Below are 16,688 nucleotides of genomic sequence, written 5' to 3' on the forward strand. Positions count from 1 at the left end.
AAAAAGGCTTTCAATAAAATTAAAACACACACACAATTAAAACAAACAACAAACAAATGATAAAAGACAGCAGTCAAGAGATCAACAACGTCAAATGTGTAAAAGGGGGATGAAAAGGGAGAAGGGGAGAATAACAATACCATAAAGCTTAATGTAGGGAAGATGCTAAAATTGAAACAAAATTTAGTTCTGAGCTGTCTAGCAACCAAGATATAGAAGGGAACACAAATATCCTAGATTTAACTAAAGGAAATAGAGAAAGGCAATCTCTCCAGGAAAATTTTCTAACTTATTTTTTTGCCATTTTGCTCCCCCTCCTACCCCTGCTACAACTACTCCCACATCCACCTCAACTACCCCCACCCCCACCCCAACTACCCAGAGATAGTGAGGCTTCCAGTATGTATGCTTTCTCATTTCCTTAACTTTACCCATGCCTTCCCCTCTGCCTGAAATGCCCTTTCTTCTTTACCTAGCTAATGTGTACTTACCGCTGAAGACTTGGTTCAGTGTCTCCCACTTCCAGGAAGCTTGTATTAACCCTTCCCCAGGGCAGGGTGAAGAGCTGCTCTTCCTGCCAAGAGTACCATGTGCTTTCACTAATACAACGTTCATAACACTACATTATAATTGCTTAGTCTGTGTTCCCCACTGGGCTGAATGTATTTTAATATATTTAAATGAATGAATATAAAAAGGACACTAAATAACATAATGGTAATTCCTGGACAGCAGTTTTATAAAAATGCAGAAAAATTCTACATATGGCCATTTCTTATGCAGTGAGCAATTGCCAATTACCCTAGGTTGTCTCATTGTTAGTTGGCGAGACAAGATTCCCTTGCTTGAAAAAGAGAACTAACTACACTCTCTGAGAATAAGCACGGTGTCTTATCTTCCTTCTCAGTTCAGTTCAGTTCAACAAACATTTATTGAGTACCAGTCATTATGCTAAGTGCAGGGAAACAATGATAAATAAGACATAGTCCCAGTCCTGATAGAGTTTACAGACTTGACGGGAGAGACTTAACAGAAATGAATAAGTAGTCAGCATATGGTCCAATGCCGACTGAGAATGTCAGGAAGACTTCCTGGGGGGTGTTGCCTGATCTGACTCTTAAAGGTGCCTAGTAACAACAACAACATGCCTGGTAAAGGGACATTTTCCAAGCAGAAAACAAACTAGACAAAAACACATATGAGGCAAGAAATGACATGGTATGTGTAATGGAGATTAAATGGGGTTTATTCTTATGAAGGATAAAATACAATAATATAAAAGGTATATGCAAGAATGGCAGATAAGGAATTCACACGAGGCTTGGGGGCAGGTGGGACCTAGATCATAGAGGGCCTTGTAATTAATAGTAAGGAAATTAGATTTTATTCTACATGTGATGAGCAGCCACTAAAGGTAGGAGCATTGATTTTCGTTTTAATCAAATTACTTTGGAAGTAGTGCTGGGAATAGATTTTGAGGGGGTATTAAATCTAGGAGCAAAAAAAAAAAAAATCAGTTAACAAGCTCTTGCAACAATTCAGAAAATACATGATAAACGTTTACAAATGGTCTTAAATGGCCAAAAAATGATGGTACTTCCTTTTTATTCTCACATGTATCACCCTAGAGCAACAAGGAAAACAAGAAAGGGAAATGTAAACTCTATATTTAATAAAACTATAACCCAGGAACACAATTTATGTGAAAAGAAAGCCAAATGCTGTGAAGGACAAACAGGGTGAAGACAGGCACCAAGGCAAAAAATATCTATAGTGACAAATCTTAGCTCAATCTAGAATAATACAGTTCTCCAAAGATGGCATTTCCCAAGGGGTAAAACTAACTATTGTTTAGAACTTAGGGAATGTGGTCCATGGATTGGCAGCGTAAGTGTTCCTGGAACTGAATGGCAACAAGGAGAAACTGGAGAGGCATGGCTGGATAAAGAAACAGCCATGTGGTACCGCCTTATGAAATGAATCCATTCACAGACATAACAATCTTGAGTTATACAGAACCTCACTGAGAACCAAGAAAGATTCTTTTTTTTAAAAATAATTTTTATTGAGCTTTAAGTGAACGTTTACAAATTAAGTCAGTCTGTCACATATAAGTTTATATACACCTTACTCCATACTCCCACTTACTCTCCCCCTAATGAGTCAGCCCTTCCAGTCTTTCCTTTCGTGACAATTTTGCCAGTTTCTAACCCTCTCTACCCTCCTATCTCCCCTCCAGACAGGAGATGCCAACACAGTCTCAAGTGTCCACCTGATACAAGTAGCTCACTCCTCATCAGCATCTCTCTCCTACCCATTGTCCAGTCCCTTCCATGTCTGATGAGTTGTCTTCGGGAATGGTTCCTGTCCTGGGCCAACAGAAGGTTTGGGGACCATGACCGCCGGGATTCCTCCAGTCTCAGTCAGACCATTAAGTATGGTCTTTTTATGAGAATTTGGGGTCTGCATCCCACTGATCTCCTGCTCCTTCAGGGGTTCTCCAAGAAAGATTCTTGTTAAGCTAAAACAGAGCCCTGATCTATCAGAAAAATGAAATTCCTCAAATATACTGTCCACGAAGAGCTCACATCATTAAAAATGAGTAATAGTTAAAAATGCAGAGAGAAAAGAAAACGGCACAAAATTATAAAAATAAAACAGCAAAATAAAAGAGGGAAAAGGTCAGGAAAAACAATTAGCAAAATCCCTTCCATGGAGCAAATGAAAATTGTGGCCACATTGCTAAGAGTAAAAACAACGTGTGTAATGAGACAATTATATGCATAAACGGAGAGTTCAAAGCAGAAATACAAGAGCTCAGGGAACGTATGCTGAGGCAAGCAAAAAAGGTAAAATATAAGCTGACAAAACTCACAAAAGCAGCAATAATGGGCCTACGCACTGTGAAATACTCATTCTAGGATAATGTGGGTAAGATTGCTCAATTTTATTTCATTTTTCTCAATAGGCTGGAGGGGTTAAAAAGGATTAGAGAAAGAACTAATGGTTCTCCTTTGCCTTTCATGTCTATTGGGCAGAGAGGCTCATATTTCAGGGGAAAAATTTATGCAGTATGACCAACCACAAGACATACACTAATACAAAGTAACTGATATTGAAATATAAAGGAAAGGGGACTTTGGGTGTGAAGGGTACAAAATAATAAGTAATAATAATAATAAAATAAAAAGTAAATCAAAACACCTGAAAGTGGAAAACATCAGAGTGGACTCACACAGTAACACTCAACCATTTCATCCTGGAAGCTAATGGAGCAAAGACAAGGACATAGATTTTACACGCTGACAAATGATATTACCACATAAAAAGAAAAGGAAAACATCTTCTCAACATTCAAGAGTAAGCCCTGCTTGAAGGCATTATTAAAGAACAAGCTTTAGACAACCAAAAAATAAATGGGAGATCTACAGCAAAAGGCAAAGGTTGAATACATTTACCTGTAAAGCTAAATTTTTTTAAATCTGGGAATGATGATTCAGAGCAGAATGTAAATGCTCTAAATGACACAATTAGCAAAAATTGAGGCTGGGTAGAGGAGACAGATGGAAAATCATTAAAGTATACTATTTTTTTTTTCACCTTTTCCCAGCCATGGTTCATGAATTATTTAAGTCTGACAAAACTATATTTTCAGGCAATAAGGTGAACACACTAGAAAATAATATAAATCAACCAAAACTGGGTGGTGGAGAGACTAAAAGGAGAGGGGAGGAAGACTTAACACATGGGTACATACTAATATTATGATTTCTCATAAGAGGAGATCAGTATATATTGTCCAAAAATCTAAGATTTAGTATCCTATATGAAACTATACTCATGAAGCTGATGGAACAAAATTCACATAACTCAAAATTATCCAAGAAACACAAAAGCAGGAAAGCAAACAGATCGTACAGTGATAATTAAAAAAGAAAAAAAAGCAATGATAACTGAAAACAGTATAAACCATCAGAACTAAGATACATCTCTCATATCACTCACTGCATACGGTAAAGCTCATCTGTAAGAAGGAAAGGACTCTCCCATTAAACGCTGGTGGCCAAATGATTTACAATCGCACTTACACCGTGGGTAGTGGTTTGCCTGCGAACTTATTGACATTCTTTTATTTCAATCTTAGCTAACTGATAATAGCAAGTAATAGCATTTAATTTGCATTTATTTGGTGATTAATGAAGTTAATGCTTTTCTCATACTTATCAGTCTTTTATATTATTTTGGGCATTATCTAGTCCATTGCTTCCCATCTCATTCATAGTAAAAGTTAAAGTTCTTAAATCGGCCTTCGAGGCCCTGTCGGATCTAGCACTCTGCTCCCTTTCTGGCCCTATCTCCAAATGCTCCTTCTTGGTCTCGTTTGCTGGTCCTTCTCATCTCTATGAATTCTAGATATTAAAGTACATTAGGGCCGAGAATTTAGATCATTTATCTATCTGTATTCACTTCCTGGATGACTTCAATTTTGTGGCTTAAAAATACTACATATATGTCCACATCCCTCAAATTTATACCTCTAGCCCAGACCTCCCACCATGCTGCCTGGCCTCCATTACCCCTGCTCCTGAAACCAGCCTCATATATCTAACTACCTACCCCATATGTCGGTGGGTATGGGGTTCAAAACAATGTACGGCCTGGCATACCTTGCTCCTTGTCCCTTCTGGCCATGCCACTCTCTCCCTGACTGACTGCTTAATGAGATATTGGCCAAATATCTAAGATTTAGTGCCTTATATGAGGCCTTTTCATGTCATCCTGAAAAATACGGCAATCGGTTTATACCCGATACTCACAATCTCTGTGTTATTTTTATCCATAGGACTTGTCATCATCTTATATACTTTATAGATGGATACAAAAATGATAGCAGATGATAGATCGGATAGAGAAAAAGCATTTATAAAATACTGTTTCCTAGCACTGTTTTAGTGCTTTATAAATAGAATTAACAAATGTAATCCTCACAGCAACCCACAAAGTAGGTACTACAATTATCCCCTTTTTACGAATGAATTAAGTGAGACACACACATAGCTAAGTGTGGCAGGCCAGGGTCTGAATAAATGCTGGCCACTGGGCTGCAAACTATGTGTTCTTAAACACTACAATCACAGCCTTTCCTGTCTATGTGTATACGTGGGCATATATATCATTCTTGTCGCCCCCATTATAGGTCAAGTTCCATCAAGGCAGGGAGGTTGTTGTGTTCATTGTCTTATCTCCAGCACCTAGAACACCAGGCCTGGCAGCTAGTAGTCAATCGATAAAACTTTATTGAATAAACGAACCTCATATCCCTCTCAAACAAAAGAAAAACTGATGCCAATTAAAAGAAAAAACTTCTGAATTGCTTCTAGTATAATAAATAGAAAGGTTTCAGAATAGTTTGAAAAAAAAGAGTCTGGATAGTTGCCTGTAGAGTTATAAAAAACTTTATCAACACGAAGAAAAAATGAAAAAAAATCTGAACATTTTGAATTCTAAGTCATATTTTCTCAGAAACAATTTTGCAATCGCTGTCATTGTATACAGTATTAGCATTAACAAAAGAACAATCATGTGGGTAAATCCTTAAATCATCCCTCTGCTCCTACTTCAAAAATATTAACTAGAAAGAAAGATAATAAGGGCCTGAACCAGAACTTCAACGATGGATAATGAAACACTTGAGAAATGACTAAGGGTGACATTAGCAGAGGCTGTGGATTCATTTAATTTGGTAACATAGACAGACTTCCAGGTGTCGACCTTGAGTGAACTGATAGAGTATAGAACCACCAACAGTGTCAGGCCCAAGAGAAATGTGTTGATTTCATTGTACTTGTGGAACTCCTATGTTGAGATGGCTATTAGATAGCTAAGTCTATAGTACCTGGGAGAGATCACAGTTCATTGACTGGAGAGTTACCGGACATGGAGATGGTACTCAGAGGCATGGGATCACCCAGGCAGTGAGTACTGGGTGTAAAACAGAAGGCCAAGAATAGTACCAAGTACAGTGTATTTTGTATTATATGTGTTCGATAAATTCTTGTGAATAAGAGAATGACAGGGTCACGGACCTGCCAAGATGTAGGGGAAACCAAATCCTGAGATTCTGGCTTTTAATGGAGTTGAGAAACACAAAAACTTTTCAAGCCACATAGATGTCCTCCCACAGGGGCTGGGGCCCTAGAGAGAGGGAGTGGCATCGCCCCCAGTTCCATAGCACCCCAACCTGGGGGAAAACATCCTGATTTTCCTAGCAGGCAGCTGACTTCACCTACGCATCCTCCCTCTACCACTGATGGGCCCTTCTGTACTTACCTGAATGAAGATATATTCATCCTGCACAACCAGGGAGCTGATGTCAATGGAACGAGCAAAGGGCCCAGTCCGAGTCGTCTCAGCACATTCCTGGATCCTGCAGGTGAGGTAGTGAGCATCTGAAATGGGACGGCAAGAGGACACTAAGACACAGGGGGAGGTGGTGGGCACAGCTCTTATCAGCATACAAAGCTCTACCTCATGGGGAATCAACGATGAAATTGCAAATAACACTAAGATTTCATTTTGTTGCCCATAAAAACAGTAATAATTTCAAAGAATGGAAGTATCTAGTTTAGGTCTAGAGGATTGCTATGAGTTGAAATCGACTCTACTACAACAGGCTTGCTTTTGGTTTTTTAATTCAATGCTACAACAATGGTCTTGGTTGTTTGGTTTGATTGGGAAAGGGGTAAACTGGTACAGCTTTTTGGAAGAAAAAATTTGAAATCTCTGTCAGAATTTTAAATGTGCATATTTTCTACCCAGGAATTCTAATTCAAGGGAAGTTTTCTAAAGAAATATTCATGTATTTTCAGAAAAACGCAAGGGCAAAGATGTTATTGTGACATTCTTCGTAACAGGGAAACACTGGAAACAGACCAAATGTCTATGAATTAAGGAGCATTTAAATAAGTGAAGTATATCCACCTTACAGAATACTATGCTGCAGTTAAGAGAATCAGGTATATACACATGCGTCAACATGGCAATTTCTCTAAGACGCATTGTTCCGCAGCTAGTTTTATTATTTAGCACTATAATCTGCTCCCACAAAGATTACAGCCTAGGAAACCCTATAGGGTAGTTCTACTCTATTGTTGAGTTGATTCTGACTCATAGGCACAGGACAACATAGTATGATGGAAGTCCCTGGGTGGTGCAAACTGTTAACATGCTCAACTGCTAATTGAAAGGGTGAAGGTTCGAGTCCATCCAGAGGTGCCTCGGAAGAAAGGCCTGGGAATCTACTTTTGAAAAATCAGCCAGTGAAAACCCTACAGAACATAGTTCTACTCTGAAGGACACAGGGTCACCATGAGTCGGGATTGACTCAAGGGGAACTGGTAATACAGTAAAACCAGCGAAAGCCGGAAGCCGGGTTTAGGGCAGAAACCTGTCAGAGAAGGAAAACTCAAATACTTTCCACTAAAATGAGTGATAGAAAAGTGGTAAGACTGCATCCTGTGAGAGGCAGAAAACTTGCAAGACCCAGAAAAACAATGCAGTCCTGCCTAGTTTCGGCTCTCAGTTTTCAGTGTAGTATGATTCAGTTTATATTCAAATAAAACCTCGTCTTTGTAAATATTATAGGTTTGTGTCATATATGCACAGAAAAGAAAGGTTTAAAAGATACTCATAAAAATTAGCCATGATCACTTTTCAGGACAGGAGTGGATTAACGAAGCAGAGTTGAAGTGGGGCATTTGTGTTTCACAGGCCTTTATCGTTTTTACACGAAGAATGTATTCAATTATTATTTGTATGATCTTAAAAGTTTTTTTTTTTTTAAAGATCTCAGCAACTGATCCCCCTGAAGCAACCCCCCAAAAATATGGCAGCAGCTGTTGCTGACCGAGGAATTCTTGACTCAGAAAGACCTCTGACTATGTCACAGGCTGGTTCAAAAAAAAAAAAAAACATCTATTCAGTTAGTCGCTCCCTAAAGAAAACCTATAGGTGAGTCTCTGTGAAGAAGCCACTGAAGAACTTTGAGTAAACAACAGTTATTCATTTAATTGAGTTTAAAATAAATGGTCAAAACAAAAAGTAGAGAACAGTTCAAGATTAAAAGTAGAGAACAGTTCAAGATTAAAAGTAGAGAAATCTTTGCTATCACCTAAAATGGCAGCATTAGTACATGTATCTCTGTGATACAATTGTTACCTTGTATGTGTGTGTGTGCGTGTATGTGTGCACGTGTGTGCACAGGTGTCAGCGGGTATAGGAGGTACAGAGAGTATAGTGGAGGGGGCAGAGAAAAATAAAGGCACAAGATTTATTAAATAAGCAAAATGCTTACAACTACTGAATTTAAAACAAGGGTACTTCAAATCAGCCCTGTTTATCTTTTTAAGTAATTAATTAATTGATTCAACAAGTTATTTTGTTGGTGTCGGGCATGGTTTGGGTGGTTGGAATACAGTGGTAAATGAGACAGAGTTTCTCTAACAGTACCTGCTATACAGGAAGGAACTTATTCATATTATTGGTAGCTATCCATTACATTACAATTTTTTTTTAATCCATTACACACATTTATTTAAAAACACGATGCTAATCTAATAAATAGAACTGGGTAGGAAATGAATAAATGACTTCAATATTTGCTAAATAATTCTCCAATATCCATATTTGAATAAAGTCTATTTGCTTTGCTAACCCTAAGCCAAACATGTCCAACATTGATTCTATTCTCTCAGTCAACAGTCTTATCATCTGTCCAGCGACTTGAGCTCCTTAACGTTGCTTTCTTCCTACACAATACAGTTGGTTTCTAAGCCTCAACGAGTCTGCCTCTGAAGTGTTTCCAGAGTATCTCTTCTTTTCTGCGGTACCCCTGCCACACGCCTGGGTCAAGTCCTTCTCATCTGCCTTTTCTGTTGTGTCTATCTCACAACTAGCATTCGTATGGATAATGGATTGGAACTAAACAGCCCTGAGGCAAGGAGTAAATCCCTCCCGACTTCAAAACCACCAACAGTTCCCAGTACCCTGGAATAAAGCCCAAATATCTTACTATAGAAGACCTTTTACTATACTGAACTCACATGCTAAAGCCTAAGGGACCAGGCAAACACTGCATATGTGTAAAATGAGCTGCAGGTAAGATGACAAATGTTGCCTTCCAGGTGCTCTCAGACTACGATGACGTGGAGAGCATTTGCCTCTGTAAAGAGCAATCTCTTCTCAGCTTTAGCTTATTGTTGACGTTCAAGAATACGACATTCTGAGATTGTAAATAAAACTAACAATTCCTATTTTTAACTATAACTTTTCTAATTTTAATGTATTGACAGCTAATTAAGTTTAAAATATGGGGCAGGCCGAACAAAACAAGCCAATAGTACAAAATAGGACCCAGGATCCACTAATTTCCCCTATCTGCTTTATACTTTAGTCCCTACCTACCTTTGCAGGGGAGAGACAGCCCTGCTCAACCCCATTTCCAAGACTAGCTGGTCACCATTCTCTAAGTGCTGCCTGCATTTCCCTTCTTCTTTAGCTTTGCTCGCAAAGAAAGCCAAGAGTGGCTTGGCTTTCTGCTTCTAGCTGAGAAGAGAGGGGAAGGCAGGAAGCCCAGGCTGAGCTTTGGATCCCATTGCCTGTCTACCAGGAATACTCTCGGACCCACACAGCCTGAGTAATTTACTCCTAGAATAAAGCAGCAGGACACAACAAAAAGCTACAGCAAATACATGTAAAGAAACCACAAGTGCTGACATGACAACCCACTTCCTTCTTGCCCGCGAGTGTCTCAGAAAGCTCCTAACGTTGGTAATCAAAGGTACACACGGGAGGACATCTGCTTATCCTCCTGTCCCCAGGCTTGTTTCCCCGGCCTATTTGCTCTTCACTGTCTGATCTGGACACGTTAAAAAAGAATTGTGACTATTCAAGGCCACTCCACACAAAATCAAAAGCTACCTACACCTTGGCCCGTGGCAGGTGCAGTATTGTATCAACCTCATCCTACTTTGTCGGCTTTTCCCTTGCTTGCCACTGCCTAGCATGGAATTCAAGGTCTGATTAAACAGGAAGGCAGCACTAAAATGAGTTTTTGAAATCCACTTAAAATTCAGAGGCCTTGCAGTCTTTAGCTGGACTTATACTTTGGACGTCTCAAAACTTTTGTTTTTCAAAGCACACAGACATGATAGTAAGCGCTACGGTACCCACTGTTGAGAACCCAAAGTGGAGGATGTGGGAAGAGTGAATTATCAGGCAGGCCTGGCAGAAGCAACTGAGGGTTGTGGGGGACTGTCGGTGCCCAGGGTAAGTGCAGACACCATTTGGCTCAAGCCTCCCATTTGCAAAAGGTCCCAGATATGGACTTTGGCCATTCCCACCAAATAAGTTTGGATACAGTGATGGAAATTCTATGATGGAACTGAAAAAAGATATTTACCATACAATTTGAAATCCCAAAACAGGCTTCTAACATGCATGGACTTTTTTTTTTTTCTTTAAAATAATACTAGATATCTGATAAAAATGAAAATGGCCCAGATATCTTGAGCATATTGTGATACTGGGGAGCAAAGCCTATAGATCTAGAAAGCACTAAGTTCAAATCTCAGATCTGCTACTTACTAGTTGATTGCCCTCGGATAAGTAGCGGCAGTTTTTCATCTGTGAAGTGCTGGCAATTTAGTATTTGCCTCTGAGTACTGTCGTCAGGATTAAAAAAAAGTAAGATTAAATAAGATTATGCATGAAAAGTGCTTAGCGCAGTGGTGGGTACATTTGTTGTTGTTGTTGTTAGCTATGTTTTATCATGAAAATAGAAGGGAGGAGATTTAACTCTTGGCATCCTTCATATATTTAGTTAATAATAAGTAATGCTCCGTTTAAGGGCAGTGTTGGTTCAGTGGTAGAATTATCGCCTTTTTTTATGTGGGAGATCCAGGTTCGATTCCCCAATGCACCTCATGCATAGCCACTACTCCTGTATCAGTGGAGGCTTGTGTGTTGTTATGATGCTGAACAGATTTTGGAGGAGCTTCCAGACTAAGATGGACTAGGAAGAAAGGCTTGGTGATCTACTTGGTCAATGCAAACCCTATAGATCGTAACATCGTGGTCCCCTATGGACCCTATGGTGCATGGTTATTGCCATGAGTCAGGGTTGACTCAGTAACAGCCAACAACAACAATGTTCTGTCTTATTATGGAGAATCAAAGGGCCATCATATCACAGGTCCTACTAGTAAAGTTAAGGAGCCCTGGTAGCACGGAGGTTAAGAGCTCGGCTGCTAACCAAAAGGTCAGAGGTTCACATCTACCAGCTGCTCAGAGGAAGAAAGATGTGGCAATTTGCTTCCATAAAGATTTATAGCCTTGGAAACCCCATGGAGCAGTTCTGCTCTATCCTATAGGTTCACTATAAGTTGGAATCAACTCGATGGCAATGGACAACTAGTAAGGTCATGTTCTGGACTTACATCACTGTTTACTTTCTTTAAGTGCTAGTAGAGTTCAGACAAGAAAAAAGGTGTGCCTGAGCTGGAATAATCAAGGGGGGTTTCAAGGTGGAAGCAGTACTTGAGCTCAGCCTGGATGGGGAAGAGTGATGGGAATTTCTGAACAAGGAAGTGAAACTGCACATGGTCTTTTATGCAGGCGAAGATCAGGGAAGGCACTACATAATTACATGTTAATTGGTTGACTTTGATTAATCCTTATTCTTGAACTTCTATTTTCCATCATCTCCTTTGAAATAGCCTCAAATGGAACACTAGACAGACCAGATTAGAATGAAGATCTCATTTGGATTATCTCTGTAGCAAAACCAGAAAGAGAGTTCCCAAATACATGGGAATCACACTGCCCGCATGATTAATGTATTTCAAAATGTGAACTGTCTTTCTAATGTAATTTTAAGAGATGGTTCGGTCACTGCTCTGCTTACAAAAACTAAAAATCATGGCTTTGTTCCCTGTATCATGAAGAGAGTAACCTTGGAAATATCTGGCCCTGTTTCAAACTAGTTCTATTGCTGGAAGGATCTGGAAGGGTCCCCCAGGAAGAGAAAAACATATCCCAGGTAGGGCCTGCTTCTGCGCCTTCTCACCATGCATATGTTGGACCAAGATCTCCTGTGTTGGACCATGGTGAAAAGGGGTGGTCTCAGACTGATTCACTTGTTTTTTATTGGGCCAAGTTTCATGGACTAGCAGTAGGTGTCAAATACAGTCTGTAATGTTAGGAAGCAGAGAATACAAGACATAGTTCTTGCCCTCAGAAGATTCCTGGGCCAATGAGGGAGTAAGGTGTTTACAAGTGAACATGCCTGGCACCTGTGCTAGAGTAGAAAATGTTCAGAGAGCCGAGGAATAGGGAAGGAGAGACCAAGGCACTCTGATAGCCTTCTTTTTCTTTCAAGGGGTTGCATTTCTGCCAGGAATTGTGTTGGGCTTAGGGAGAAAGCATCTCTCTCCATTTAGCAAGGCAAGCTTTTCATCTATATCAACAAGTTTTACCTTAAACTCCAGAGTTGCTCGCTTTGCCAAATCTTTCCAAAACAGCACTTCCTATGGGAAGGAATACTGTTTTAGTCATCTTTGCTTCTCTCGGCAAGCTTTTATAAAGCCTCAGTAAACTCTAGTTAAATTGAATTAAATTACATTAAAAGCCTACACGTTTTTGTTATGTTGAATTATATTGTGACTTGTGACTATGTTTTGCCTTTGAGGTTATTAAATATTCAAACTATCCTATTTGTCATGCCTCTTGACACTGCAGAGGAAAAGAAAAAAACAAAAACTTCTCCAGATTCACTCAACTTCCATCCCTTTGGGTAATATACAGATTGTCAAAAATTGAAAAATTAAATTAAAATTGTGAACAAAAAGCAAATTCAGCTTTTCAGATTTTGTCTTAGAGAAATACCCAGGAGCTATTTATTTTAAATAATAACATTAACTCTCAAATGCAGAGAAGTAAAAACAAGCAGTTTCCAAGAAACTCTGCAAAGTTATTGAACTTCCATATGCCTCCCTTTTCTTGTTCAGGGAGTGGTATTAACCTATTTGCAGGCCTAAAGAAAGTTCAGTGGAAGGGATCTTCCTGCAAATGCCTAAATAATACTTGAGGGAGGTTGCTGTTGGGTGCCTTTGAGTTGATTCCAACTCATAGCAACTCTATAAGATAGAGCAGAACTGCCCCACAGGGTTTCCTAGGCTGTAATCTTTATGGGATCAGATCACTAGGTCTTTTCTCCCGTGGAGCTGCTAGTGCGTTTGAACCACCAACCTTTCAGTTAGCAGCCAAGCACTTAACCATTGCACCACCAGGGCTCCTGACCTGATGCATCAAAACAAAAGCCCATTGTCATCGAGTCGATTCCAACCCATAGTGACCCTATAGGACAGAGTAGAACTGCCCCATAGGGTTTCCAAGGAGCGGCTGGTGAATCTGAAGTGCCAATCTTTTGGTTAACAGCCGAGAGCTTAACCACTGCGCCACCAGGGCTCTAACTTGAGACACAGTAGGTACCAAAAACAAACAAAACAAGTCAGCTTTCATTCCTTCCTATTGGGTTTTTGGATTTAGAGTTTTTGTGCAACTTCCAACTGCCCATAAGGGAATTCCAGTGGTCCCTGCCTTCTTGTGACATAAGAAGGAATCTGGCGAAGTTTATAGGCATTTAGAAATCATGGTGACCTTGAATAGCTTAGGAATCCTGACACTCTATTCAGGGCTCTTTCCACTCAACATGACAAATAAACCCCCCTGATTACTATAACTTGATGATAGTAATGATAATAAGGATAGCATGAAGTGACATTTTTGAATGTTCACGCTGTCAGCTGGTATTCTAGAAACTACATGCATTAACTGATCTAATTTTTCCAGCAGCTCAATAAGGCATTACCATTATTGTCATTCCCATTTTGTAGATGAGGAAACTAAAGCACAAAGTGATTAAATAACTTGTCTAAGGTTCCACATCTCCAGGATGTATCAGAGCTGGGATCTGACTGAGGCCATTTGACATTAGAATCTGTGATCCTAACCATTGTGTATGTGAAACATGGAAAGACATCAGGCTGAGAATTAGAACAAAATCCACATTCTAGTTCACAGTCCCTGTCACTGGCTGTCTACATGACCTTGGGCGAGCTGTTACACATTTTGGTACCATTTGTAAAGTCATGCAATTTGAAAATCTCTCATCTGTTCTGTCTTCTTTTAAACTCTGGCAACATTTTATCAAAAACAATCCTTTATCTGCAATACATAAAGTGGATTTAAGTATACCTGTTCTAGTTGAACAGAAGGCAGGGGGTCTGAGTCCTTTTGACTTCTTTCTCTTTATCTTCATTTGGCTCTAAGGTCTTAGAGAGCTGCTAGAGCTCTGAGTTACAGACTTTGAAAACCACTCAATTAGTCAATGATCCAAGATTCTTTAAGAGCCAACATTCTATGCATCTTGAGCCTCCAGTTTAGGCTAGAAGGCCAATAGTTTCACCTTGTGGGCCAACTCCATTTGATTACTTATGACTGCCCGGGATGTTCTGTTAAAAAGTACCGGACTTTATCTTAGCTTATTGAGAAAGTGTACCAATTGATTAATGAGGGTCGATGATGGCATGGAGATGAGGCATGTGTTATGGGTCTTTGATTCTAGAAATTTCAGGGATATCTAGATGTTTGTCCACTTCCAGGCTCACTTATTACAGTGTCTCCTTAAGGTCTCCATCTGGATTGTGCTTGAGGATTTCCAACTAAAGGGGATATCACTACTTCACAAAGCAGCCTGTGTCATTTTTAGATACTCTTGATTGTTGCTGAACCAAAATCTGCCTCATTATAAATTTTACTGTACATTAAGATCTTTATTAGCCAAATGATGAATTAAAAAACTATGAAAATATTTCTTATATTTCTCAGTGTTTTCAGATATATAAAACACTATATGAGAGATCACAGAAAGATTAAGAGATTTGTCCAAGGTCAAACAGCTTCTAAATAATAAGAGTTAATTCTCTAACTCAACTCTCAAGGTACTAAGTTAACATTTTTTATTGACACTCAATTGTCTCTCGGTAGAGGGAGGGAGAGTGTGTGTGTGTGCGTGTGTGTGTGCGCGCATGTGAGAAAGAGAGAGAGAAAGAGACAGACATAGAGAGGGCACAGAAGACCTTCAGAGAAAGGCAATTTCCAGAGAAGAATGGAGAAAAGGCAATTTGAATCCTGAATCTCATGGCAGAAACAGACTTCACACTATTGTTAACCAAACTGATTGATTTTGACATGTTTAAACTCTACCAGGAGAAGGGATAATCCTGTGATTTTTTGCTTAATCTGGAAGTCTGACTCCCAAAGAAACAGACCAGGAATGGGCTAGAATGGAGATTCCTATATCTAAACAAGAAAAGGGACCAGTTTATATTGGGTTTGCTCCACAGTGTCAGAGCCAGGTTTATTAAAAAAAAAAAAAATTTTTTTTTTTTTTGTGTAAAATGATAATTCATCAGTAAGTACTGTGTAAGATGGACATAGTTGACCAACGTACAACCCCTTGCCTATCGAGTCAATTCCAACTCACAGCAACCCTACAGGACAGAGTAGAACTACCCCATAGAGCTTCCAAGGCTGTAATCTTTACGGAAATCAGGCTGCCAAATTTTTCTCCTGCGAAGCGGCATGGTGGGTTTCAACTGCTGACCTTTCGTTTAGCGGCCAAGAAGTTAATCACTTGTGCTACCAGGGCTCCTGAACAACATGTAAGAGGGTCATATGTGTGAAATTTTGAGCTTCCACCACTGGAACAGAGCCCCTTGTGTGTATTAACAACGTAGGTCTTGGTCACCACTGTCTCCCCAGGGCCTAGAGCAATGCCTGGCACACAGCAGGCCATCGCTAAACATGTGTTGAATTAAAAAATACTTTTGAAAATAATCGCCCAGTTACTTATTTTTGTAAGCTATTATCGAGACAATCCTTTTTTTTTTTTTTTTTTACAAGCAGGCAGCCTCTGCAATTGACCATGTGAACGCAAAATACCATGATGAGCTAAAGACATCCCTGTTCAAATTGTACAGAAATTACAAAGAGGAGCCTCAAAATTCATCACATTAACTCACATCCCCAGAAAATTCATTCCTGGGGGTTTAAAGCAATGAAACATCTCCCCCTGGCCTGAGAGTGTCTCCCCTACTCTGGGAAATAAGGACGAATGTGGCAGTAATGGCGCTCAGGGCTTTTCATGTTCCCAAACTATTAAAATACAAATTGGGGGAAGAGAGACGCTTGGCCAGATCTCCTTGGGCCTAGCTGGGCACCTGGGGTGGTACTCACATCCATCTGTTGTCCGCACCTCCATATGCACCAGGTCTGCTTCCTTATCCAATCCGGCCACTGACCTGGAAAAAGGAATGGACAGAGGTTCAGTGGTCACAGGGATAACAGACCACAAAGTGGGAAGACTCAGTGGCCAACCAATACCCAAAATCCACTTTCTCAAGAAGGACTGCTCTGCTCTGTGGGGTCTGACAATATGGCCACTGGTGACTCTGCAGTGGCAAATGCTCCCAGTAACTATCACCATTAATAGTTGCAAAGCCATGAGTCCTGTAGTGATGCCAGTGACTCTCCAAGAAAAGAAAAGAGAAAACATAAACTAGTACAGA

The 16,688-nt window shown here is 39.8% G+C and overlaps 1 protein-coding gene across 1 annotated transcript in view; it reads right to left on the bottom strand.

Moving 5' to 3' along the window:
• Positions 1 to 16,688, bottom strand: part of SORCS3 (sortilin related VPS10 domain containing receptor 3) — a 663,735-nt gene that overhangs the window by 145,377 nt on the left and 501,670 nt on the right. Inside the window, exons 6-7 of the mRNA XM_003408955.3 lie at positions 16,357 to 16,421; positions 6,331 to 6,449 (exon numbers count right to left, since the gene is read on the bottom strand). Of these exons, the coding sequence (XP_003409003.3) occupies positions 6,331 to 6,449; positions 16,357 to 16,421 (184 nt within the window). The remainder of the gene's footprint in view (positions 1 to 6,330; positions 6,450 to 16,356; positions 16,422 to 16,688) is intronic.

This window comes from Loxodonta africana, chromosome 16, assembly GCF_030014295.1.
Source record: "Loxodonta africana isolate mLoxAfr1 chromosome 16, mLoxAfr1.hap2, whole genome shotgun sequence".
Lineage (NCBI taxonomy): Eukaryota > Metazoa > Chordata > Mammalia > Proboscidea > Elephantidae > Loxodonta > Loxodonta africana.